The sequence below is a fragment of the Protopterus annectens genome, chromosome 6.part0, assembly GCF_019279795.1.
Source record: "Protopterus annectens isolate FY-2018-M chromosome 6.part0, PAN1.0, whole genome shotgun sequence".
NCBI lineage: Eukaryota > Metazoa > Chordata > Ceratodontiformes > Protopteridae > Protopterus > Protopterus annectens.
Window position 1 is genome coordinate 375,258,183 of NC_056737.1, and position 27,855 is coordinate 375,286,037.

At 45.2% G+C, this 27,855-nt stretch overlaps 1 protein-coding gene across 2 annotated transcripts in view; it reads right to left on the bottom strand.

Moving 5' to 3' along the window:
• BAZ1A (bromodomain adjacent to zinc finger domain 1A) overlaps nt 1-27,855 on the bottom strand; it is a 3,222,221-nt gene that overhangs the window by 1,120,429 nt on the left and 2,073,937 nt on the right. For both annotated transcript variants that reach the window (XM_044074116.1, XM_044074115.1), the window contains exon 16: nt 15,207-15,334. In XM_044074116.1, coding sequence (XP_043930051.1) covers nt 15,207-15,334 — 128 coding nt within the window. The remainder of the gene's footprint in view (nt 1-15,206; nt 15,335-27,855) is intronic.

Here is a 27,855-nt window from a genome sequence, read left to right on the forward strand (position 1 = left end):
AGTCAGTTATCGACATTTTGTAACCACACTTCGTGCACTTTTTAAACCCAGAGGGTCTATGTTCCTTAGACATGCTGACTAACACTAAGAAAACAAATTAAAGTAGCTGTTTGTGAAAGATTTTACCACAAAGAAAGTGAAACTAAGTTTTTTTTTTTTTTTTTTTTTTTTTTAAACAAAACACAATGTCAGAAAAATACACAAATCAGTACAACAATCACTGAAAATGAGGGTCAAGACCCTCTAACTTAAGCAGGTACTTGACCTCCTAGAAAAAACAAAGACGCTAGATAAGAATAGGGGAAGGCCCCTCTAACTTAAACGGGAAACCTTCCCTTAACCAAAAACACAATTTTCCTCAACAAAAGTTTTCAAACACACTCGTACAACAATAGCTGTTAAAACAGCTTTTGGGGTAAAATTAGCAAAATTCCTGACAGGAAACTTTGAATAAAACAGTACTTAGCCCAGCCAAGTTTGAGACCACGTCCTAGCTTGTAAGCGGCAAACGAGATCTGGGGGATTAGTGGTGGTGCATCCTGGGATAAGAAATAGCTCAGCCAATAAGAGGCCTCGCTCTATAGCATAGCGTGCCGAGTCGGAGCCGAGGGATCGTCTCCCAGCCCATCAGTACTGAATGTAGGCGAGATAGGATCACATAACATCACTAACATTAGTGAATAAATGAGAGACTAAAAGCAATCACGGGATGCAACAATATACATCTGAAATATGTCTTTCCAAGAAAAAATTAATGAGAAAGACTTGAATTCTGTTGACAAACTTATGGGTTAAACATAATGCACATAACCCACTTTGTGTCATTAATATTTAGAAGAACCCAGAAGGGAAAGTAGTAGTAGTAAAACAGTTTTTGTTCTTATTAATACTTGCATAACAAGCAAGATGCAATTTGCATATTGTACTGTAAAGCAGTTTAGTACAGTGTGCAATCAGAGGTATTTTAAATGTGAGGTGGGGGAGTTGCATTACTCACTGCGGTATATGCCAAAGATGTTCAACCTTCTTTGCATTGTTTTATATTTTTCTCTCTCATTTTAAAGTACCTTTTTTCTTATGGAAATGAATCCTCCTAAACTGGTAAGGTTAGATCCTTATGTTAAACATTTTTGACTGTTTGCAATCAGATCACAATTCTTTCATCTGCCACATTCCTTCTGCCACCTTTTCACTGAATAGATCATTCCAATTAGTTTTAGCATAGGCTGTTAGTAATCTTCTGCACACTGGTTCAGATTTTAGTTTGGCAGAATTATCTTAGCAGTATTTTAACCTTTATAACCCCATGATCACTGCACCAAGATGGTAAAACTTGACATGAACAATCTCCTCCTTAAGAAGACAATGTTATGTAGGTTACCTTCCCTAGTAGGTTTGTTTTCAATCTACAATTTTTATTTATTTTTTTGCTAAACATATGTTGTAAATAATTTATTTTCTCGGTTACATAATCAATATTATTCCAGTCTAAGACCCCAGCTACAGTACTTCTCACCTGTGTTTCATGCAAGAAATGTACAAAATCCTGCAGATCATCAGCACTTAATTTTGGTGGTCTATATACTCTAAGTTTTATCTGCTACATGAATATCTATTGTTAAAGTTATACAATCTACGGAATTTGCAATATCAAACACAATAACAATCTCTAATCCCTATCATAGCATCTCCATCTGATCGTTTGTTAGAACGCCTGCTACAAAAAAATTATACCCAGACATAAAACTTTGTTACTAATGCTCATATTAACAACCACACACAAAAATCTAATTTTGCTATCTGTGAATGGTTACATTTCTGGCCTGGCAAACATCCTACCTTGTGTTAGTGAAGTACTGTAATAGATCTGCTGCAAAAATTTTCTTTTCTTACCTTGGCAAGTAGATTCCATCATCTCTCTCTTCCACATAAATGCATGTATGTACGTATGTATGTGTGGATGCATACATGTGTGTGTATATGCATGTGCGAACACACACACTAGCAAGGGTTGCCATCCATTACAAAGGTACACAGAGAAGTTGAATATATCCAGCAAACTTCAAAACAAACTTTATGCAAATGTAACTTACTGCTCCCAATCCACGAAACACTTAAGACAGCGGTTTCACCTAAATTATGCCCTCATCAGTAATTATCTTTGTGTACAGATTATTTGAAATGTGGAAAACCAAATTAGATATTGTTAATCCTCATTCATTCCTTACGTATTGGCATCGGTTCCAACCTCGGAACTGAGCTGGCCATCTTCCAAGCTCGCGTCAGCTACAAACTCTCGAGCTAAAACTCTTACCCAGAATTCCCCTCTCCCTGTTACGTCAGATTTAGTTTGCCGCATCACCATTCGGTCGTGTCAAGCTACTTCTCTTGAGGTAAGTATAATATTTTGTTGTCATACTAGTCAAACAACCTTTTCTCTCAGAAAAGTTTCCAAATTGTTTTCTCTTACTTTATCACATTTAGCGACGATCCCTACTTAAAATTTTTCAATCTTTTTTACCGAGAGGTATTTTTTTCTATACCATCGTTGGTAGACCCCCTTTCTTCATTACCTTTGGGTATTCCTTGGCAGATATAAAAGGTAGTCCAGGATTTAAGAGATGTTCAGACTGTGGCCATAAGCTACCTACTTCAGATGCACATTCTCTGTGTGTCTATTGCTTGGGTGTGCCTCATTTATCAGTTGATCCGCCCTGTGGAATTTTTAATAACTTCTCTAACAGGACGTTGAGAGGAAAAATAAATTGTTACTGAAGGGGCTACTCAAATCTCCTTTTTCAGAGGCTATTTCTGGGTCAGAGGCTTCAACCCCTCCAAGATCCCGTAAGAAAAAGACTGATGATCATTCAAAGGCCAAATCTCTTCCTTCATCCCCGGCTGGGGACTTTCGCCAACCGAGACCCAAGAAGACTAAGCTTTCTACTTCGGATCTGACTCTTTCGGCTAGAGATCTTTCGGTGCCTAGACCTTCGGCACAAAGCCATCAGCGCCATCAGTGATTTTGGCACCGACTAGCGTTCCCTTCACTGTATCGGTACAAAGGGGCTCCTCAGTTCAGACCTCTCTACCAGCACTGACTATCCAGTCGGCGCAGACTGTAACCCATCAGCTCCAACACCTTACCCGGAACCAACAACTCAGTTATTGACACAGATTTTCTTGGTCCCAGTCTCGGCACCGACAACTACTTAGTCACCGACCTTATTGTCGGTGCAGACCATGACTTCAGCACCGATGATCTCCTCGGTGCAGACACCTGTAGTTCAGTCTCTTACGGCCACGTTGTCTTTAGTGCAGAGTGGTGAAGTGGGCACCAAGCTTGTCCCATCTGCGGATATACCTGACTCTCCCTCAGCCGTGTCCATGAAATCCACTAGAAGCCTCTCTGAACTCGATGAGTTGCGTCTTGTGGATCAAGTGCTTTTGGCCAGAGGTATCCCGCCCCCCCAGGACCTATCCTTCCTTGGGATGTGATCGCCCTTTGCCAAAAACCCCAACTTATTATTTTCTGCATTGCCTTTGAAGCCCCTTGATATAGCAGTCTTCCCTTTATGGACCTCACTAAGGAACCGCAGTTGCCTTCGTGGCAGGAAAATTTTACTATGACCCAGGGTGTCAGCTGTGGCGTACGTAATTTGGTGTTTCACAGCCATCCAGGGACTCCGAGTTGGCAGACTGAGCCACTTAGGGAAGGGGTGAGCCCCTGTCCTGGACACTCATCCCTCATCAGGTGGACCAGCCTTCCAACTAATGGAGAAGTCTTTGGCGTCTGCTGCCAATACTGTGCTGTTAAATCTCCCCGTCCTCCTCTGGACCGCAATATACCGTTAATGCTCCTAGCAGCCACCGGGCGCATGGGCCTCAGAAGGTACTCCCACAGGAAACCCCTTTTGCGTTGTCTTCCCCAGCTTCTCCCTCTGAGGAAGCTCATCGAAAAAGCTCGTGCAAGAGGGAGCACATGGACTCCACAGAGGAGTCCATTACTGAAGAGACAGACTGATGATGGGGAAGGGTCCCCTCGCTCACCTTCTGAGGTATCCTTTGTGATATCCTCGTAATCCTTAAACAGAGAGGTGACTGGCAGTCCTCTAACCCGACCTCTGAAGAGTCTGTGTTCCTGCAGGCCTTTCACACCCAGGCCCCCTACCTCCTGGGTTACTTCACCTGCCAACGAACTGGTCCGTCTCATCATGCAGCGTGTGTGGAAGGCTCCTGACACCAATTAGGCCGTTCCCCAGAGGCCAGATAAAATTTTGTCCCCTCCTGCTACTGACCCCCATTGATCCAAAGGTCTTCCTGTAGATGTTCTGGTGGTGGTGGCCACAACCAAGAAGGACCTGGCAGAAGAAGAAAGCCAGACTAACCATCCGCCCAACAGTGTGTCACGGGCTCTGGGCAGAATAGGGAAGCATACTTTTGCATCAGCGACCTTTGCAATCAGGTCCTTGAATTATATGGCACAATTTACCAGGCTTCAAAAGGATTTAGTATCTGAGCACTCAAACTTTGGATGGTGCCATGTCTGATGAGGTCCGTGACAAAGTAGCCTCTCAGCTGGCTACCACTGAATCGATATCAAACTCCTCCATGTGCCTGATATCTCACGCATCAGGAGCAGCGAGTTCAGGCGCTGTTTTGAGACGGCACGCCTGGATGCGCTTATGTAACTTCGCAGAACCCTTCAAGTCTTCCTTTCCCAACGCTCCCATCTAAGCCTCTTCATTGTTTGGACCCAAAGTTAAAAGCACACTGGCCATATGTGAACAGGACAGTAAGACCCTTTCTGCTGTGGGTGTCCATTATTCTTCCCCTCAACGTGCTTTCTCCAGAAACCAGAAGAGTGGGAAGATAAGGTACAAAAAGTCTCAGGGTCCTTTCCGTGACACACAGGCCGAGTTCTCCCATAGAAGCAGAGGGGGAAACTCACAGGGAAGACTCCCTTTTCGGGGCAGAGGGGGTCCGCATAACCAGGGTTCCAGGGACTCTTTTCCTGGTCAATCCTATCAGCACTCCTGAAGAGCGGCCCAACTCCTTTCCTCTGGAGGTGGTTGAAGGTCGTTTCTCCTTGTACCCTTCTGCCTGGCTAACCATCACCACTGACTCTTGAGTACAAAGGATAATAACTTTTAGTTATGTACTTACCATAACTTTAGATGTATGGGATCCATCTCGCCTACATTCTGTAATGATGGGTTCGGAGCCGATCCTCGACTCCGTCTCGGCACGCTCTACTATAGAACGAAGTCTCTTATTGGCTGAGCAATCCCACATCCCAGGATGCACCACTACTGCTTCCCCAGATCTTGTTTGTCCGCACACATGCACACACACATAGACTGTTGATATAATATTGCCAGGTGTTTCAAGAGATGAAACAGTTGAACTCGGACCGTCCGGTCTCTTCTGATCTCCAAGGCAGGGGGAAGGAGGGTGGGTTATTAGGAATGTAGGCGAGATGGATCCCATATATCTAAAGTTATGGTAAGTACATAACTAAAAGATGTAATGTGATCCTATCTCGCCTACATTCTGTACTGATGGGACAGCGTCCCTAGCACCCGATTCCTGGGTGGCTCACTGGAAAACACTCCTGAGAACTGTGGAACCGAAGGAAGCTCGCCCCCGAGATGCCACGTCCAATTTGTAATGAGAAATAAAGGTGTGAGGAGAAGACCATGTAGCTGCCGCACAAATGTCACTAAAAGCAAGTTTGGAATGAAAAGCTGCCGAAGTAGCCATAGCCCTGGTAGAATGAGCTTTCACTGTAGCTGTAAGCTCTTTGTTAGAAATGAAGTAAGTATGACTGATACAGTCTCTGATCCACTTGGCAATAGTGACTTTCGTGATGGCTTTGCCCAATTTATTGTCCGAAAAGGACACAAACAACTGATCTGTTTTTCGTGCTTGGTGCGTCCTATCCAAATAGAAGCGTAATTGTCTGTGGACATCCAAGGTGTGAAAGATGTATTCCGCTCTGTTTGAGTACTTTGGGAAGAAAACTGGAAGTTCCAGTGATTGTTGCAGACAAAAATTAGAACAAACCTTAGGAACAAAGGATGGGTTCGGTCTGAGGGATACTCTATCCTTGTGAAAAACCAGGTATGGTGGTTTGACACATAGGGCTTGAAGTTCTGAAACTCTCCTGGCTGATGTAATTGCAACTAATAAAGCAGTCTTCCAAGAAAGAAATTTTAAGTCACAAGTTGCTGCCGGTTCAAAGGGGGAAGAGGTCAAAGCACCTAACACCACATTAAGGTCCCACGGTGGACCGGGATGAGATATCGGGGGCCGTAGCAGCCCAGCACCTTTCATGAAAGCTTTACACAACTTGTTGCTCATCAAAGGTGGTTCTATGCTCTCGTGAAAATTGGAAATAGCCGCCAATTGAACCTTGATGGTAGAGATCGAACAACCTTGATTGAACAGAGAAGCTAAAAACTTCAGAACCTCTGAGACCGGGGCTGTCATGGGGTCTAATCCCCGGAGTTGGGCCCAAATAGCAAATCTCTTCCATTTGCTGCTATACATTTTCTTAGTAGAAGTCTTGTGGGCCGAGGACAAGATATGTATGACTTCCGGGTCCAAAGTATGGTTCCTGACTATGGTCGGAAGAGGAGGAGCCAAGCTGTTAACTTCATCGAGTGGAGGGACTGATGAAGCTGTCCCGACTGATGGGTCAAGAGATCCGGAACTTGGTCCAGGAACCATGGACCGTCCAGTGCATATTTCCGAAGAAAGGGAAACCAGACTTGACGAGGCCAGTATGGGGCAACTAGAATCATTTTGCTCTCCAAGCGAATCGCCTTCTGGATCACCTTGGGAAGAAGGGGAACCGGTGGAAAGGCGTATAGCAGACCGGTGGGCCAAGCTTGGACTAGGGCGTCCTTGGGAATCTCCCCCAGAACTGGGGTGAGAGAGAAGAACTGTTGGCATTTCGTGTTGAGGGGGGTTGCGAAAAGGTCGCAACAAGGAGTTCCCCATCTCCTGAAAATCTGAGTTGCCAGTCTGTCGTTCAAAGAACACTCGTGAGGGGAGAGAATAGTTCTGCTCAGTCTGTCGGCTATCACATTGGATCTCCCTGGAATGTGTGTTGCTACCAGAAAACGTTTGGTTGCAATCGCCCAATCCCATACCTTCATGGCCTCTCTGCAAAGGGGGTAGGATCTGGTCCCTCCCTGCTTGTTCAGGTACCAGACTACTGACATGTTGTCGGACTGAATGGCAATCATGTCCTGGGGGAGGTAACTGTGTAGTGCTTGCAGCGATAGAAGCACCGCCCTTCATTTCCAGTATGTTGATGTGGAGGAGACTCTCGTCAGAGTGCCACTTGCCTTGGACTGACCTGCCCAGGTAATGTCCCCCACCCGCCTGGGAGGCGTCCGTAGTCAATGTGGCCACTGGAGGTGGTGGAACGAAGGGTCGCCCCTGATCCAGGTTGGAGGAAAGAAGCCACCAACGAAGGTCCTGTTTGCACGTCTCTGTGATCAGAATGTGGTGACTGAGTGGGAGATCCTGATAAGACCACTGGACTGACAGGAGCCACTGGAGAATCCTCATATGTAACCTTGCTAAGGGGACTAGGAGAACGGTGGCCGACATGGAACCTAACAGTTGTAGGACCATCCTCGCTGGGGCTCGACGTTTGAGGAGCAAAGCTCGAACTTGAGACTGTAGTGTTTCTATCCCCTCTGCAGGAAGATAGACTCGCATTTGCTTTGAGTCTATCTCTGCTCCGATAAACCGAATGCGCTGAGATGGCAGCAACACAGACTTTGTCCAACTGAAGGTGATTCCTAGGGAGTTGCCTAGAGATATAGTGGTTGCTAAATTTTTCAAGAGTAGACGCCTGGAGGTGGCAGTGAGGAGCCAGTCGTTTAGGTATGGAAACACCTGGAATCCTAGACTTCTCAGGTGAGCAGTCACCACCGCCAAACATTTGGTGAACACCCTGGGGGCTGTGGTGAGACCAAAGGGCAGTGCACGTAACTGGAAATGACCGTCTCCCAGGCTGAAGCGCAAGTGTCTCCTGGACACCTGATCTATCAGGATGTGATAATAGGCGTCCTTGAGATCTATGGAGCACATCCAAACACCTTTCTCCAGTAGCGGGAGAATGGATTGAAAGGTGACCATCCGGAACTTGGACTTTTTCACTGATCGATTTAGCTTGCGGAGATCCAAAATGGGCCTGAAGTCCCCGGTCTTTTTTGGCACCAAAAAGAATCTTGAGTAAGTCCCTAATCCGGTCTGGCCTGCGGGGACAGGTTGGATGACTCCTTTTTGAAGCAACTTTGATATTTCGTTGGCTGAAAGATCCCGTTGACTGGGTGGCGGGTCCGGGATTTTTCGGGATGGAGGAGGGGGTTGAGAAAAGGGGATGGTGTAACCTCCGGCGATGATTCGGAGCACCCATCGGTCCTGAGTGATACTCTCCCAGGCCTTTAGGTGCTTCGAAAAATGACCCCCGACTGGCTCCAGAGCTGCGCAGTCGGGCACTCCCTTCAGGGATGCTGGAAGGTTGAGGAGCCACGAAAGGACTCGCGGTCTCCAGTGTTGCGGGGGCCTCCGCCGCCTCTGGGACGGCGTCTTCCTGAAAAATTTCCCCCTCCTCTGCCTCTAGAAGGGGGATCGCTCTGCTGCGAAGAGTAAGGCTTTTGAGATTTACGGAACCACATTTTCCCCCCTCTTCTAGCCTTGGGATAAGGCCTGAAGGGAGTGGAAAACCGTGCCCCTACGGCAGTTAAAGTCTTACCCTCTTGTTCACAGCGAGTCAAGGTGTCCTTTACCTTGGGTCCAAACAGAGAGGACCCATCAAAGGGAGCGTCGGCAAAGGAAGACTTAAAGGCCTCCGCAAAATGACACAGGCGGAGCCAGGCTTGTCTCCGTAGAGCAACGCCTGTTCCCGCTGCTCTGCTCGCCCCCTCGGCTGCATATGAAATGAGCCTCATGGACGAGTTCGATAATGATGATAGGGTAGCCAGCTGAGAGTTAACCGTCTGCGCCAACTGCTCAGGTAAGTTACCAGAGAGGGTATCTGAAAGTTCCTTGACCAGATCCCTCTGAGGTCTGGTGAAGTGCGTCAAATAATTCAGAGACCTTAAAGTATAGGTTGCTGAAGTAAGGGTGTGCTTCCCGTACCGATCCATGCTCCTAGACTCTTTATTAGGAGGATGGACGGACGTTGAAGCCTCTGCCACATCTTGTTGGGTAGCAGATGCCACCACCAGGGCATCTACAGCCACACCTTTGGAGAGAAAATCCTTTTCAGGGGGTGCTGAGAGAAATTTATTGGGGCGAGCTGGCACCGGTTCCACAGAATCTGGGTGTTCCCACGCCCTTCGAGAGATCAAATCCAGAAGCTCATCGAAGGGCGGAGACACCCAGGAGGCGGAGGGCTGAGCCCCGAAGGCCTTGAGGAATACCGACTCCTCAGCGGAAGGGGGTTTGGACTGCCAGTCGCCTCGTTGCTTCAGGATCTCCAAAATGTCCGCAAAGGAGACATCATCCGAGGATGACTTGGGGGACCCTTCCGCATCATCGAGGTCGGTGTCCGAGGTGAGAGACTCGTCAGGGGAGTCGACGTGCTTCCTCTTGCACCGTCTCTTCCTTGGAGGTTCCTCTGAAGACACTTCGAAGGGACCTTCAGGAAGGAGGGAACCCCTGATGGGGGTGGCCTCAGGCCCCAGGGCTCTGCTGTCTTGAGACAGGGGGACTACAAAGGAACCAGTCTCCGTGCCAAGGGAAGGTGACGGTGAGACGGTGGAGGTGGCCAAAGAAGATTTGGCCAAAACACTCCTCATGGCCCTGAAGGCGGGACCCCTAGAGTCCTGGGAAGGTCCAACCCCCGAGGCCACAACAGTAGATGGCACTCCCGCAGCCGACGCACCGAGAGGGAGGCTCGGAACCGAAAACATCGGTCCCGAAGCGTCACCCCCGGGGCCGACAGAGGAGGTCCGTGTACCGAACTCCGACCCGAAGGGCGGGGTTGGAGTAAGGGTCGGAACCGACCCGAAAACCTCCACCGGCTCCACCAGCACCGACTCCAATGGTGCCGAGGCTGTTGGAGGAGGAACCAAGACAACAGGGTGGGCAACCGGCTCCGGAGCCGACTGGGCTGGAGCCGAAACCAACTTTTGGAAGACCGGAGACTGAAACAGCCTTTGAAGTACCCTGTCTATGTCCGAATCTGACACTCTCGAGGACTGAGAAGAGATCGAACGAGTTCGAGTCGACTTCTCCACCGGTTCCGAAGGACTGGGGGACCGGCTCCGAATAGTCTCGATAAATATCGGTGCCGAGGGAGACTCCACAACCATTGCAATTTCCCTCGGAGCCGAAGTGGACTTCGGCGCCGAAGGGGAAGAGTCTAAGCGGGCAACTCTCATCGGGTCCAAAGACAGTGGAGCCGATGAGGGTGACCCGCCTCTCAAAGCTCTAGCCTTCGGCTCCGAAGACAGAGGAGTCGAGGCTGGAGGCATCGAGGCAGACCGTTCCGCCCTCGGCTCCGAAGTCCGTGGAGCCGATGGAGAAGCCTGCCGAGATTTTTTTGTAGCTGGTTCCGACGGGCTGGTCGGAGCCGACGATTTCTTCTTTTTTGAAGGTGAAGAGGAAGAAGATATAGCCTCCTCAAAAGAAGGGGTGATAAGCCCTTTTAAAATCAATTTGTTTTTCCTCTCTTGGAGGACGCGGGAGGAAAAAGCGTGACAAACGCTTCATGACTCCTGAAGATGCTTAGGGCCTAAACAATAAACGCACAAGGAGTGGTTGTCCATGATGGACATTTTGTAACTGCATTTAGAGCATTTTTTGAATCCTGAAGGTCTGTGCTCTTTCGACATATTGACACACAATTAAATACCACAGAAAAAATTCTTTCAAGTACACTAACAACATCGAATAGCTTAAAGAAACTGAGGACAAGGCCCCTCTAACTCAAACGGGAACACTTGAAGAAAGACTCGCACTAAAAGCTTCAACAAAGCGCGAGGGCAAGGCCCCTCTAACTTAAACGGGATCCTTTCCCTCAAATTAGACAATTTTACCACAAAGAACACAATCTCACAGTCACACAACAACGAATAACTGTTAAAACAGCTTTTGGGTAGGTTAGCAAAAAATTTCTGACAGAAACTTTTTAAGTAACAAGCACTTAGCTCAGCCAAGTCTGAGACCACGTCTTTGCTGTAGAAGCGGCAAACGAGATCTGGGGAAGCAGTGGTGGTGCATCCTGGGATGTGGGATAGCTCAGCCAATAAGAGACTTCGTTCTATAGTAGAGCGTGCCGAGTCGGAGCCGAGGATCGGCTCCGAAACCATCAGTACAGAATGTAGGCGAGATAGGATCACATTACATCCAGAGGTTACCATATCCCCTTCGATCTCTGTCCTGCCCCACTCAACAAACTTACCCGACGTTCCACCCAGTGAAAGGGAAGAAGCAGCACTAGAGATAGCAAAGCTGCTAAGAAAAATAAGAGTCATCCAAATAGTCTCTCCAGACCAGATAGGATCCAGATTCTACTCGGGACTATTTTTGGTGCCAAAGAAAACCGGGGACTGGAGACCAATTTTGGATCTCAGTGTATTGAACAAGTTTGTAAGAGTACAAACATTCCGAATGGTCACAATACAGTCTATCCTCCCACTTTTGGAAACAGACAATTGGATGTGCTTGATAGATCTTCAAAATGCGTACTACCACATAAAAGTGGACAGGCCATCAAGAAGATTTCTGCGCTTCCTTGAGGGAGCCAGTCACTACTAGTTCAGAGTACTGCCCTTCGGACTCTCTACAGCCCCCAGAGTATTCACAAAGTGCATGGCAGTCGACACAGCTCACTTGCGACTACAAGGATTTTAGATGTTTCCATACCTAGATGACTGGCTCATCTCTGCCCCCACCAGACATCAACTGTAAGAAGCCCTGGCATACTCTCTCCTCGCTGCAGAAAGGCTAGGCATAACCATAAACCAGCAAAAATCCAATTTCACCCCATCTCAGTCCACAGAATTCATAGGGGTCATTATTGGATAAAAGAATTGCAGAGCATCCATTCCAGAGCACAGAATTCTAAGGATAAAGCAACAACTGATCCCAATCATTTCAAGGGAGAAATCTACAATGCACAGTGTCCTACAGCTGTTGGGTTCCATATCAGTCTCCATCACTATTGTCCCCCTGGCTGGGTTCCATAGCAGTCTCCATCACTACTGTCCCCCTGGCTAGGTTTCACATGAGGCTTCTACAATGGCTACTGCTCACCCAATGGTATCCCTTTCAGCATCCTCTTTCAGCCAAGATTCGAGTAACTCACAGGTGCAAACAGGATTTAAATTGGTGGATGACACAGCCCGTCACAATGGTCTCGACCCTTCTCCCCACAGTAGCCCAAGGCTACAGTGACCACAGACGCCTCCCTGATGGGGTGGGGGGGGTTATATCAGGGCCAGACAGTCCAAGGCACTTGGTCCGAATTGGAGGCCCAACTGCATATAAATGTTCTAGAGCTGAAGGCGGTGCTTCTGGCATTGCAAGCATTCCATCCCCTGCTTCCGTCTGGGACTACTGCGATACAACCAGACAACATGGAGGTGGTCTGGTACATCAACAAACAGGGCGGAACCAAATCTTACCCCTATATTGAGAGGCCATGAGGATATGGCAATGGGCGATAGCTACCAACCCTTTTCTTCTAGCAATGCACATTACGGGAGTTCCAACCTGATAGCAGGCAGACTCAGTAGGTGCATTCTACAACCTCACAAGTGGTCCCTGATTCCCTTGATAGCGGTGGTGATCTTCCACCGCTGGGGCCGTCCTTGCTGCGACTTCTTTGCATCCCCGTCCAACTACAAATGCAGCAACTACTTTGCCCCAATACCCCCTCCAGGACAGTCACCCAGGGACGCTCTAGTCCACGATTGGCTCTCAGGTGGTCTTTATGCATTTCCACCTCTTCCCCTCATTCCCCAGTTTCTGAAGAAAGCCAGTCGGTTGAAGAGCAAGGTGATCCTCATAGCACCATATTGGCCTCTGCAGATTTGGTTCCCCTTCCTTTGGCCTCACCTGCTAGATCAACCATGGATTCTCCATCCAACCCTGGTGTTGATCTCCCATCCACAGAATATGACTCATCCCAACTTGGACAGCCTGAAGCTCACAGCTTGGCTTCTCCAATTCCCTTGATTGCCAGGCAGAATGATCTTTCTTTACCAGTACGGGACATTCTTATTGCATCTCATAAGTCTTCCACTAGAATTACTTATCTAAGCAAGTGGAAAATATTTAACTGTTGGCTGAAAGAAAAGCAAGTAGATCCCTTTTCAGCACCAGTGTCGATAGTACTAGAGTATCTAGTTGATCTATTTCAATCTTGTCTATCGGCCTCTACCATTAGAGTTAATTTGGCTGCAATATCTAACTTCCATGAGGGTGTCCAAGACTCTTCTCTTATGTCACACAAATTATGCAAGACCATCATAAAAGGTGTGAATCATCTGAAGCCCCCTTTTAGAGAACCTATTCAACCATGGGACCTGTCATTAGTTCTACAAGCTCTGACGATGCCACCTTTCGAACCAGCTTCATGCGACCTCAAATATTTGTCATGGAAAACCTTGTTCTTGGTCGTCATTACCTCTGCCAGACGTATCTCTGAGCTTCAAGCCTTAAGCATCAATAGTCCATACTTGATTTTTCATAGACTGTCTTTGAGAACTAACCCTTCCTTTCTGCCAAACGTGATCGCTGAAATGTCCATTAATCAAACCACTGAACTGCCAATTTTCTTCCCCAATCATTCAAACAAAGGAGAGTATTGCTTAAATACCCTACATATTCACAGGCAAATTTGCTTCTACTTGAACAGGACTAAGGCCTTTCGTAAATCAGACCAGTTATATTTGGCCTATTCTGGACCTAGATTAGGATGTGCTGTTGCTAAGGTCACATTGGCTAGATGGTTGAAAGATCTTGTGACTTTCATTTATACACAACGTAATATTCCATTGCCGACTACTATCAAGGCTCATTCGACAAGGTTGATGGCAACTTCTGCTGCCTTCCATGCCAGAGCTTCTTTACATGACATCTGTGCAGCTGCAACTTGGGCTACGCCTCATACCTTCATCAATCATTACAAATTGGATTTGGCCTCCGGGGGAAGAGCATCTTTTGGTTCTATGGTGCTCAGGAATGTCCTTCCATGAGAGCCTCCCAGGAATAGAGGTAGCTGGGGACTCTGTCCCATACATAAGGAATGAACGAGGATTAACAATATCAGATAAAGAAGTTATGTCTTACCATAATGTTCCATCTGTATTGTTGATCCTCATTCAGTCATTACGACCCTCCCTCCTTCCCCCTCCTGTGGCTTCTAGTGGATCTCACCATCCGGTTCTTTTAGGTCATTTGACCAGAGGCAGCCTCTACCTTCTTTGACTTGCAAGCTCAACCTGATGAAACAGGAAGACGGGAATTCTGGGTAAGAGTTTTAGCTTGAGAGTTTGTAGCCGACACGAGTTTGGAAGATGGCCGGCTCGGTTCCGAGGTCAGAACCGATACCCATACGTAATGACTGAACGAGGATCAACAATACAGATGGAACGTTATGGTAAGACATAACTTCTTTTTACATCAGCTATAGCAAGGGTTTTGTGGATTAGGAGCATAAAATTGTATTTACATAAAGCTTGTGTGATCGAGTTTTTTTGTTTACAGGATTTGTGTCTATATATATTAGATCCTTGTGGTTAGGCATTTTCTGTCCCCATGTCAATGCTTGTGGGGTACTCACCTAAATGTTCTAAAGTACATATAGAGTATGCCTGGCAACAATTTTAAAAAGAATACCAAGTGGACTGTCATGAAAAAATGAACCAGAAAATGACAATGTGACAAAACATAACTAGAAAAATATAAACAGTCACCTTTTGTGTCACACCCCAAATCTCAGAGAAAAACAGACATCTAATGCAACTTTTATATAGACTGAATGGCTTGCTGTGGCAAAAAGTGGTAAAACTGAATGCTCTAAAGAAGACCAAGTAGCATGCTTGAGCCTATGCAACAGTTACTTACTGATTCGACAATACAAAACAAATTGCTTCTACACTGGTCAGTTATACAAGTATAAAAATATGTTGCAGTAGTGCACACTACAGCATACACTGCTCTTCTGCCATTACCTTTCTTTGTTTTTGGAATGGGAGATGAATCCTCTTCATCCTCAATAGTAGTATCCAGTGTCTGTTCCCTTGGTAATGCAGATCCACTCTCTGTACTGGTGTCAAGTTCATCTTTATCTTCACAATTGCTGTGTCACAAAAAGAATAACAAAGAAGTTATACACTTAATGCAGCTGTAAATACTCTTGCAGTCATTCACAATTTTCCCAACCTAACATTCAAAAATATGCTTTTACATTACAGGCACATCTTCAGACTGATACAAAGGAGGTGATATCTATAAAGTAAGTCCAGATGAGTAAATGTAATCATCCGACTGTATACATTTCTAAAAAAAATTATTTTTTTTAAACTATAAATCAAATTTGTTTTAGGAGTAGGAGCTGAACAGCAAATATAAAAATGCATGAAGACTGCAATTATTCAAAAAGGCAGAATGAGAAAGTAAAAGTGAAATTTGTTCATAATATAATAATAAAATAACATGGGACTTGTGATACATTCTTGGAATATAAATGAAAACAGAGCTAAAAGACACCCTTGGCTCAATTTCAAATTTACTCACGAAATATGTCACAGGAAACCCATTTTACTGAGAAGGAACACAGATGCTAATTAATAAAAAGTTTAAAGAAGGCTTTATAGCTAAAATTCAAGGGGGAAAGAAGGGGTCAGTAATTTGTATTGCAAAAAGATGCGCCTTGAGATTGACTGGTATGGCGCTAAACTAGCAGCAAGAAGTTCCTAACCACTCCTGCATGGTAATTTGAAAAAATGGCAAAACCAAATGACTGAAAAAGTGCCTGCTGCAGGGATGAATACAGACAAACAGCAGAAGCACAGGACATAAGTGAAAATCCCAACTCAACTGCTGCAGCACACGATCAGGGAAAGCCAGCACAGAAAAAGAAGCCACAAGCAAAGAAAGTTTAAATGTGGATGACTTTCAAGAAAAAAATGAACAAAATATGCACAGAAGTGGTAAAACAATGAGACTTTATTATAAATAAATAAATATCACAAATGGCAAAAAAATAAAAGTGATGGAAGAGACTCTGGAGAGGCATTCCAGCTTGCATTTTTGCAAGGCTCCAATCAGACAATGAAGAAAAGATCAGTTGACCGGAAAGCCAAGCATTCGTTAAGGTTAAAAGGGTTTTGGTACCGCCCATCTAATGGAAACTCAGTCGTCCTACCATTCCTATGGCTATCAGAATCTCATAAAACTTACATATCTGTATTAGAACATTGGGCTGGTGTAATGTCAGAATTCCTGTGTTCCAAAAACCCTCAATGTGGCATGGAATGTATTCTCTACACGGTCAGTCACCAAAACCTGTATTACAGAGGCCCCAGATCTAAAACAGGGATTAGCTCACGAAAGCTGTTATGAAAACTGTTGCAATAAAGCATTAAGTTCATCCGTAGTCGAATGAAGTTGGGACTGAAATAAACCAAGTCCCTCACACTGCTGCACAACGTGTCCACAGAGGACATAGTAGATTAAAATATATAAAAATATTGTTTAAGCAGTTATTTGTCAGAGATGTGCCTGTTTCTATATTGAGAAAAACAAATGGGCCGTTTAGGACAGGATTAGGGAGCATATTTACAATATTGGTAAGAAAGACATTAATAATCCCATGGCTAAACACATTTCGGAATTTTCGGAACATTATTTTTTATCTTTTGGTATAGAACCTTCACGAACTAGTCCAGTGGGTGGCGCTGTGGACCTTTTCCTGGAGGTTTGTGAACTATTCTGGCAGATAAAAAACAAATGCAGAGGTCAATCCTAGTTTAAATGACATTTCTATTGTGTGCTTAAGCTAAAACCCTTAGGGCTAATGTGAGTTTTTATTAGCTGTACCTTTATTTTAAGGTATGTAATATTAATGCTGTATTTATTCAATTTTTTAACTTTGCTTCTTTTGGTTCGTTCTTTCCTTCCTTCATGTGTCATGTGATTAATGATGTCATGTATTTAAACAGAGTTTGTGTGTGTGTTATTCTGAAGAAGTTTCAAACTTGAGACAAAAGTACTCAAATTATTTCATCATGACTCGCCTGGAACTTTTCTTGGATTGTCACACAGTGTCTCTTCCTAGTCTGCATTTTCCAGAGCAGTAGTGTGTCTTAAGCTTAAAAAAAAATGGGAAAACTTCAACAGAACTGCTTTCAAATCTTCAACAAGAGAGACGTCTCTGTAATGCCATCAATGACAATAAAAAATAATCAAAAACATTTTAGCAGACCACTTTAGAAACTTCAGGTAAGGAGATGTTTATGCAAAGTGCCAAAAAAAAGTTTACTTCAGAATTTTATGGTATTTAAAACACTGGTCCGGTACCACAGGTGTAACATGGGGACAGAAACTGTTAAAATATTCCAAAGCTTTTCTGAGGAAAACCCTTAAGATTTACAATGAACTGCATGAGTTACCACTTGAGAGCATACAAAAAAAAACATGTCTTACAGGCTCGGACACAGAAAAAGTACAGTTTTGTACCTACCATAAATGTAGATGTTCGAGTGCTAATACAGCTGCAGTCATAACAGATGGGTTCTCCTGCCGTCAGGCGGGTCCTCGGTTGGCCGAATTCCAAAGTCTAGGTCCGGCATCGGTTGTCGTCGCTTCTTCCCTGATGTCAGTGCGACAGGGGTATAAAAGAAGCAGCCGACGCCATTTTCTTTAGTTTTTCTTGCCCCAGATGTCAGGTGCCCCAGAAGGAAGGCAATACATAAATTTGTGTAATAAAGCAATGTCATATAATCAAAATACAGTAGTGCAAGCAAATACAAGAATGAATACCCTAATCAGGATGCATGAGGAGGTGTTAGCCAATAGGCCTGTCCCAAGAGGGGAAGGAGGGAGGGAAACCTGGACTGCAGCTGTATTAGCACTCAAACACCTACATTTATGGTAGGTACAAAACTGTACTATGTTCATCGTGCATACAGCTGCAGTCATAACAGATGGGTAGAATCCCATAGCTAAGAAAGGGGTGGTAGGCACTAGGTGGAACTAGGAGGAGCCAGAATGCCCTGCAAGACTGCAGTGGCAAAGCCCGCTCTAGATTTGGAGTATAATGGAAGGTGGTAGTGCTTGGAGAAGGTATGCACAGAACTCCAAGTGGCTGCTTCCAAAATATCTTTGGTAGGAACTCCTCTGAGAAAGGCTGCAGAGGTAGCCGTGGCCCTTGTGGAGTGAGATCTGATGCCTGTAGGTACAGCTTTGCCATGAAAAGAATAGCAAAAACATATGTAGTGGGCTATCCATTTTGAGATTGTCTGTTTGGAAATTGGCTTTCCTTGAGCTTCTATAGCATAGGACACAAAGAGCTGTTCTGATTTTCTGAAAGGCTTTGTTCTGTCCAAATAATAACACAGTTGTCTGTGGATGTCCAAGGAATGTAGTAATCTCTCCCCTTTGTTTTGAGGATTAGGATAAAAGGTAGGTAAGTGTATAGCCTGATTCAAATCTATTCTGGATACCACTTTTGGCATAAAGGACGGGTTGGTTCGTAAGGAAACTCTGTCCTGATGGAAGATGATAAAAGGCTGCACAGCCATGAGAGCTTGTAGTTCCGATACCCTACGAGCTGAGGTAATAGCCAGAAGGAAAGCTGTTTTCCAGGACAAATATTGCAAATCTGATGAGGAAGCTGGCTCAAAAGGAGGCAAGGTCAGCTTTTCTAGAATGAAATTGAGATCCCAAGCAGGTATTGGTTGTTTCCTTAGGGGTTTTAGATTCTTAGCCCCTCTGAGGAACTGTCTTAAGAGGGGGTGAGAGAATAAGGGTGGATCAGTGTTGTATTCTGCAGAAATGGCTGAGGCATGGATTTTGATGGAGGAGAATGAAAGACCACTGCTTAGCAGCTCAGCTAGATACTGTAATATTTGAGGTAAATTCAGTTTTCCAGGATCCTGGCCCTTTTTCTCATTCCAGACACAAAACAGTTTACATTTTGCGGAGTAAGCTTTTCTAGTAGATGGCCTTCTGGCCTCCAAAATGACATCCTGCACCTCCTTGGAGAGTAGGGTCTGTTGTGATACTAAGGAATCTTCCATGCGGCTAGATTGAGTGTTTTTAGCTGACTGTGAAGAGTTTTGAAGCTGTGCTGAGTCAGAAGAAGAGGCATTAGAGGCAGGGTCCATGGTGGGGAATGTGTCAGGCTCCTCAGGAGTGGGTACCAGTGTTGTCTTGGCCTGTCTGGAGCAATGAGAATCATCTTTGGTCTGTCTGCTCTGGTTTTTAATAGAACTTTGGGCAGCAGAGGAAGAGGTGGGAAGGCATAAACTGTCAATGATGTCCAACTGAAAGAGAGCACGTCCACTCTCCAAGCCTTTGGATGAGAAATCCTTGAGCAGAATTTTATCAATTGATGATTTTTGTGGGAGGCAAAGAGATCTATGTCTGGCCTTCCCCATGCTTGAATTATCTCTGTAAAAACTTGAGGATGCAACTTCCATTCGTGTGGATTGTCATATTTCTGCTTAGGTTGTCTGCCAGCGTGTTTTCCTTGCCTGGCAAGTACTGTGCTTGTAGGTCGATGTGCAAGTCCAGAGCCATGTTCCAAAGTGACATGGCCAGTCTGCATAGGGGGTATGAATGGGTTCCTCCCTGTTTGTTTATGTACCACATTACTGTGGTGTTGTCCGTCCTTATCAATAGATGACCTGACTGCAGAAGGTCTTTGAAAGCTATAATAGCATTTATTACTGCTAGCATTTCCTTTTGATTGATGTGAAGGTGCCTTTCTTTTTGGGACCATTTGCCCTGAATGAACCGATCTGTCATGTGCGCCCCCCAGGCGTAGTCCGAGGCGTCTGTTGTGATGACTTGATTTGCTTGAGGCTTGCTGAATGGGAGACCTGTGTTTGTTTGGCATGCTTGAGCTCACCACAGAAATTCCTTTTGAAGACATGGAATTAGTGGTATTATTGTTTCCAAAATGTGGCTGTGTTGAGACCATAGGTTTTTCAGGTACCATTGAAGTTTCCTCATATGCAGCTTTGCACATGGGACTAGCAAGATGCAAGATGCCATGAATCCCAGAGCCTGCAGGATTTTCCTTGCAGTCAGCCTGGTGCAATTTGCTAGTGTTCTGAAGTATTGAGTTAGTTGCCCCTGCTTCTCTGGCATGAGGTAGGCCATCTGGGTGTCCAAGTTGGCACCCAGGAAAATTATTTTCCGAGAGGGTATTAGCCTTGATTTCTTTTTGTTGACTGTGTATCCCAGAAAATTCAACAACATTATTACACAAGCCAGATGTTTCAGAAGAATGTGCTTGCTGTCCGCTTGCATCAGGCAGTCATCCAAATAAGGGTATATTTGTATCCCTTGAAGTCTGCAGTAGGCAATTACTGATGCCAGGCATTTCGTGAATACTCTGGGCGCAGTAGATAAGCCAAAGGGCAATGCAGAGAATTGATAATGGGTTGAACCTGCAAGAAATCTGAGGTATCTTCTGCAATTTTGTCTGATTGGGACATGCAGGTATGCCTCCTTGAGGTCCAATGTTACCAGCCAAGACTCCTTGCCCTGCATGGGAAGAAGCTGCTGTAGAGTAAGCATCTTGAATTTTGGTGCAGTAGAAATGTGTTTAGGATGGATAGGTCCAAAATAGGTCTCCAATCTTTTCCCTTCCTTGGTACCAGGAATAGTCTGGAATAAAAACCTTGACCTTGTTCGTGCGTAGGTACCTCTTGAATAGCTTTCATGTCTATGAGATCTGAAATTTGTCTTTGTGCCTCTGCCCTTTGATTGTGTGGCAGGTTTGGCATGCCTCTCATTTTTGGAAGGGTGTGAAAATGGAATCTGTAGCCTCTGTTTATAATGTCCAGGATCCATTTGTCTTTTGTGACAATATGCCAATTTTTTGAAAATAATGCCAGTTTTCCACCTAAGGGTGCTGCCATTTGAGTCTTGCTTGGCAATGCAAAGGGGAAAGTCATTGGGCTTGCTTTCTGAATGGTTGCGAGTTATCCTCACCACCTCTTTGTGTAGGAGATTGCCATTGTCTGCCTCTAAACGATCCTTGGGATTGTCCTCTGCCCCTCGGGTGCCTGTATCTACCTCTTTGGGGTCTGTCCATGGCTGGAAAGGACCAATTTTTGGAAGGCCAATTTCTACTGAAACGTGGGGGCTGTACCTGTAGAAAATCTTTCACTGTTTGCATTGATTTAGCCTTTTCCTCCATTTTCCTTAATACCTCCTCGGCATTAGCACCAAATAATACATCCTTTTGTAGAGGGGCATCTAGTAATTTAGCTTTGACATGATCTGGTAAGGTTTGTTCCTTGAGCCAGGCATGTCTACATATGACTGATCCTGTAACAGCAGCTCTACATGAGGCCTCTAGAGCATCAAAACCACATTGTAAGGTATGTTTACCCACTTGTTCTGCACTATGCATCAAATCCTGCAACTCCTTCAAGTCTGGTTGTTCAGGTTGTGACATTTTACTTCTCAATTGTGATAACAAAAACTGTTGGTACTTTAGCATATGGAACTGACAGTTTAATGCCCTCATGGTTAAGGTGGCTGAGGTATATACCTTTTTCCCCCCACCTTTCTAAGGATCTGGAATCTCTCTCGGAAGGTAATGGATTTTTAGCAGTGGAGGCCTTAATTCCCTTGGGGCCCTGTGAGATAGTTTCTGGGTCAGCAGCATGGCTTTTGTATAGAAATTGGTGCGAGTCAGGAACCCTGTAGTACCAGTCAGGCTTGACTGGGGCAGGAGGTAGGGAGTCCGGGTTAACGCAGGCCTCCGAGTACACATCATCTAGTATGTCCAAGACAGGAGGTATAGCCAGAGGCCTGTGCTGAGGTAGCAAGAGAAATTCCCTAAGCCTTTTCTTGGAATCTGAATAATCTTGGCCTTCCCAGTGGAAGTGTTCCCTTAAGGTATGCAAAGTTTCCCCAAATAAGTAATCCTCTGGGGGGGATACAGAGGGAATGGACTCCTCTGCATCAGAGTCTTCAAAAGGGGAGTAAGAATGTTCCTGTTGTTCAGAGTGCTCTGATATAATAGAGCCCTGATCAGAGGAGGGGGATTCTTCCTCCACTCTGGGCCTTTTGTCCAGGGGGGGGGGTTGAGACCCCCTGATAAGAGTAATTAAATCCTCAGCCATTTTAAGCATCTGTTTTTTAGGCATGGGGCCTGGAGATGGACCCTGTGTAGCTTGTCTCTTAGAATGCATGGCTGCTTTAGACTTAGTGAAAGCCTTGATGGAAAAAGAAGAGGAAGGTCTGAAGACACCTTGAGAGGAGGTAGACCTGTCCACATTTTGAGATTCACCGCCAAGTGTGGCTTCAGTAACTGTAGTCGGGGTGTGGGCTGTGGAGCCTGCGACCTCGGGCACAGGAGACACCTCCAAAGAAGTGTCGTCGGTAGTCAGGGGCTGCGTAAGCGCCTCGCTGAGAACCGGACGACGTGTAGTCTGCTTTGGCATGGTGTCGGTAGAGGCCGTGGACCTCGTGTGTCGGTCCTTATCTCTGCGCTTTTTAGACATAATATAGTTAAATTTTTTGCCAAAATAATGCTGGGCGAACTCCGCCCGACTTAATGGTGTGTTTGTTGAATGTAGCACAAAAGCGGCAGACCGAGACATCGTGGTCTGGGCCTAAACAAGGAATACAGAGGGAATGGAAATCCTTATGCGGCATTTGCTTCCCACATGAAATACAATTATTAACTTTGTCTGACATCGGTCTGAGGCAAGAAAAGTTTCCCCAGCGGGGTACTTAGCTTTCAAGAAGACTTCAGTTGGAAAATTTTCGTCATTTCAGGAGCTGGCCGACCGGCACTTGCGAACTGCTTCTACTTCGGGCACCGCGCGGCAAGAAAGACTGGAGAAAATGGCGTCGGCTGGTTCTTTTATACCCCTGTCGCACTGACGTCAGGGAAGAAGCAACGACAACCGACGCCGGACCTAGACTTTGGAATTCGGCCGACCAAGGACCCGCCTGACGGCAGGAGAACCCATCTGTTATGACTGCAGCTGTATGCACGATGAACATCAGAAAAAGTGTTACATCCCAGGTTATGACATCCATTTAAAATGTCTACAGCAGACAAAGAGTGGCGTACAGCAACAGTGGTCCCTTTTCACAAAGGTGGTGCCTCAACGGATCCTGGAAACTATCGCCCCATAAGTCTCACTAGCTTGGCCTGCAAAGCTATGGAAAGGATCATCATGGACCTTATAAATAAAGATATTGGGGACCTACAGACACTGGATCCTACCCAGTTCGGATTTGTTAAGGGCAGATCCTGCCTCTTAAACCTGGTTGATTTCTTTGAAACAGTCACCAAGGCCATTGACAAGGGGAAGGTGGTCCACACAGCCTACCTGGACCTCGCAAAAGCCTTCGATACAATACCCCACTCGGGCATTATAGATAAGCTCACCAGCTTAAATATAAACCCCTATGTCACTAGATGGGTTGCAAACTGGCTCAAGGACAGAACCCACATGGTTAGAATAACTGGAGCCATGTCAGACTCCAAACCAGTTACAAGTGGCGTCCCACAAGGCTCAGTCCTGGGACCTCCTCTGTTCGGTATATATTTCTCGGAGGTACAGGCCAACATGGAAGGACTGTGGCTGACCAAGTTCGCAGATGACTACAAACTGGGCACCATAATAGACTCTCCAGCCGACACAAGCATCCTCCAAAAGGGCCTCATAGAAACAAACAACTGGTGCCAGAGCCATGGCCTCGAGCTAAATGCCAAAAAGTGTATAGTCATCCCTTCTGGCAAAAACAAAGTGCCCACAAATTACCACATAGGTGGTAATCCATTAAGTACAAAAGAAGTAATTAGGGACCTGGGGACCCAAGTTGATAGCAGTCTCTCATTTGACAACCACATGGCCAAAGTGGTTAGAAAAACATTTTATATAGCCTACCTAATCATGAAGGAATTCACATCTAGATCAGGGGAGGTCATCGTGCCTCTTTACTCATCCCTCATCAGGCCCATAATTGAGTACAATGCCTCTTTTGGGATGTACCTTACCAGACACCTGCAGCAACTGGAAAGACCCCAAAAGTACCTCACCAAGTGAATTAAGGGGCTCAAACAGATGCCATATGCTGCCCGGTTAAAGAAACTCCAGCTCTACTCAGTGGCATACCGCCTGCTCAGAGGCGATCTGTGCCTGACGTATAAAGCCATGTCCAACCCGGAATTAACGGACATGCTACACCTCAGAAAATCCAAATCCCATCGAGCTACGCGCTCGAGGGACTTGAACCTCAGCAATGAAATAAATAGGACATGCTGGAGGGACAGATTCATAACCCAGAGGCTCCCTTCACTCTGGAATAAAATCCCAGTCCAGGTTAGGCAGAGTCCCTCATTGACTCCCTTCAAGAGGAATCTTGATAAGTGAATGGGAGATCGTAGGTTTACCCCGGGTATCACTTCTGTGTCACTGTTAGACAGAGGCACAGTATACTAACCTCGAAAAAGGGCATAGCAAAATTAATTTAAAATGGGTGGCGAAAGCCATACACACTCTGGCTAGGCTTATAAATGCCCTAGGGCAGATAGCCTAGTATGAACCTATGAACCTTAAGAAAACTGCAATTCTATTTTTATTAGCATATGCAGTCATCCATAATTATTCTGAAAAACAAACTGAGCAAGAAAATGTACTGAAATGTGATATAAGCATTTTTACATGTTCAGGGATTAAATACAGCTATTAAACTAAACGTAATTGCTGTGGCAAAGGCAGTACAGGAGACCGACAGTCCATTTAGTAGTCAGACAAAAGTAGATTTTGAAGGCATCAGATACAAGTAAAACAATTTCTATTAAGTCAGAGGAAGTAGCAGTTAAACAGAATGCAGGCAATGTAGCTACAGGAGAAAAAATATTTGATACTGAATTATTTTATTTTTATTTTTTGCAAAAAACTGGGCATGTCAAGATTCACAGTCCTAAACATTGGAAGTGGAAAAACAAGTGTGCTGACGCAGGTATTAATATACCAGTTCCAGTCATTCCAAGTAAAAACAGGAAGGGGACGAAAACAGAAAATGCTGTAGAGAGTGAGGCTGCTGACAGATCACCTCATTACTCTCACAGCATGACTTGCTTATACTGTAACCTAGAAAACTTACAGACCAAAACAGAAACAGTGTCAGCAGCTCCTTCAGTTCCCAATATCAGCATAATTTCATACATGAATAATGCTCTGAATGTTGTTGATACTAATTTGTTTTCAGAATAATACTCCAACGATGGGGAATCACAGTGCAGGTACTGACCGCAATCCTGAAGAAAAAAGAAGTTATGTACTTACCATAACATTCCATACAATGAGTTGTTCATCTTGCCTTCATTCTTTACTGATGGGTTCGGAACCGATCCCTCGGCTCCGATACGGCCAATTGCAAAGCTCAAGGTCTTCAGATAGCTTGAGGCCAAGTCCCTATCCCATGATGCACCTGGAATTACCTCAGATCTTGTTTGCTGCATATAATAATACCATATGTCATTCTTTCACTCCCAAGAGAAAGGTATAGAAGACTTGAGCAACCAGGATGGATCCAGCAACTCAGTCATCTAACAGCCCAGGAGGGGGTAGGAGGTAGAGAGGGATGTAAGAATGAAGGCGAGATGAACAACTCACATGGAACGTTATGGTAAAATACATAACTTCTTTATGTGAAGTTGTTCAATCTCGCTGTTCATTCTTGACTGATGGGTAGCGTCCCAAGCACCATCAACCTCTGGTGGCTCACGGGAGTATATTTCTCAGGGCCGTGGATCCAAAGGAGGCCCTGTCAATCTTGTAATGAGTGATAAAGGTATGAAGTTTTGACCAAGTGGCTGCCGCGCAAATGTTGTCAATAGGAAGTCTGGCCAAAAATGCAGAGGATGTAGAAACAGCTCTGGATGAGTGGGCCTTAATTTTATGCTGTTAAGGCATGTTAGCAGCTGAATAAGCAAAGGTAATACAATCAGATAACCATTTAGAAAGAGTTGTTTTAGCCACTGGTCTACCTTTTCTGGAGTCTGAAAATGAAACAAAGTTGGTCTGATTTCATGAAATCTTTTGTTCTATCCAAATAAAATATGAGCTGTCTGTGAACATCAGGTTTGTGTAGCATGTACTCTAAACTGTTCGAATGGTTGGGAAAGAAGACTGACAAATCAATAATTTGGTTGAGATTGGTTTCAGTGCAAACTTTGGGCAAGAATGAGGGGTTTGTTCTAAGTGAGACTCTGTCAGCATGGAATATCAAATAAGGAGGCTTGATGGATAAAGCCTGAAGCTCTGACACACTGCGAGCAGAAGTAAGTGCTACTAAAAAGATGGTTTTCCATGACAAAAATTTGAGGTCACATGAGGAAGCTGGTTCAAATGGTGGAAGAATTATGCATGAAAGAAAACATAAAATTTAGATTCCGTGGAAAATAGGGAGATTTCACAGGTGGTCTAATTTGAAAGGTCCCTTTGAGAAAGGCTTTGGATAACTTGCGTGACATAATATTCAATCTTTTGAATCCAAGACGAAAATTAGAAATAGCAGCCAGCTGAACCCGAATAGTTGCTGCTGCAGCTCTTCTGTTGAATATCATAGTCAAGAACTCTAAAATGGAGGCCATAGGGGCTTGGTAAGAATCAGTATTGTTTTTAGCAGCCCATATAGAAATTTTTTTCCATTTGATAAGATATAGCTTCCTCGTAGAAGATTTGAGAGGATAAGAGAATTTGCTTTGTCTCATTGGAAAGGTTATGTAACCTGGCTATGATGGGAATTGGAGCAGCCAAGCTGTCAGCTTCAGGGACTGCAGAGAAGGATAAAGTTCCCCTGACGAGTGCGTCAGAAGGTCTGGAACTGGGTCTAGAATCCAAGGGTCCTCCAAAAGATGAAGTTGAAAGAAGGGGAACCAAATCTGACGAGGCCAATGAGGGGCTATGAGAGAAGGATGGTCTTTCCCAGGGTTTTTGCTTTCTGTAGAACCTTGGGTATCAACGGGATTGGTAGAAATGCATAGAGGAGACCCGGAGGCCAATCATGTACGAGTGTGTCCCTTGGGGCTTCTCCCGGAGGGGGAATAAGGGCAAAGCAGCTTCTGCATTTCGTTTTCATGTGACTGGCGAAAAGGTCGCAGCAAGGCTGGCCCCACCTGCGGAAAATCCTGTCCGCTCTCTCTTTCTTAAGGGACCACTCATGAGGCAACAAGATTGCCCTGTTCAGCTTGTCTATCGTGTTAGATTTTCCCGGGATGTGCATTGGCAACAGAAAGCGCTGAGTGGAAACAGCTAACTGCCATACTCAGAGTCTCTCGACAAAGGGGGGTAAAGACCTGGTTCCTCATTGTTTGTTCAACTATCAGACCACTGACATGTCTGTCTGAATCGCGATCGTACCCAGAGGAAGAGAGTCCTGAAAGTACTGCAACGCCGAAAGTACTGCTCTCATCTCCGGGACATTGATATGAAGATGCGTCTCTTGATCGGTCCATGTGCCTTGGGCTCTTTCCTTGAAAATGTCCCTCCCCCCAATCAGGGAAGCATCCGTGATCACTGTGGCCGCTGGAGGAGGTAGCACAAATGGGTGACCTATCGTGACACGAAGTGAGGTCAACCACCATTGAAGATACTTTCAAAAATTTTT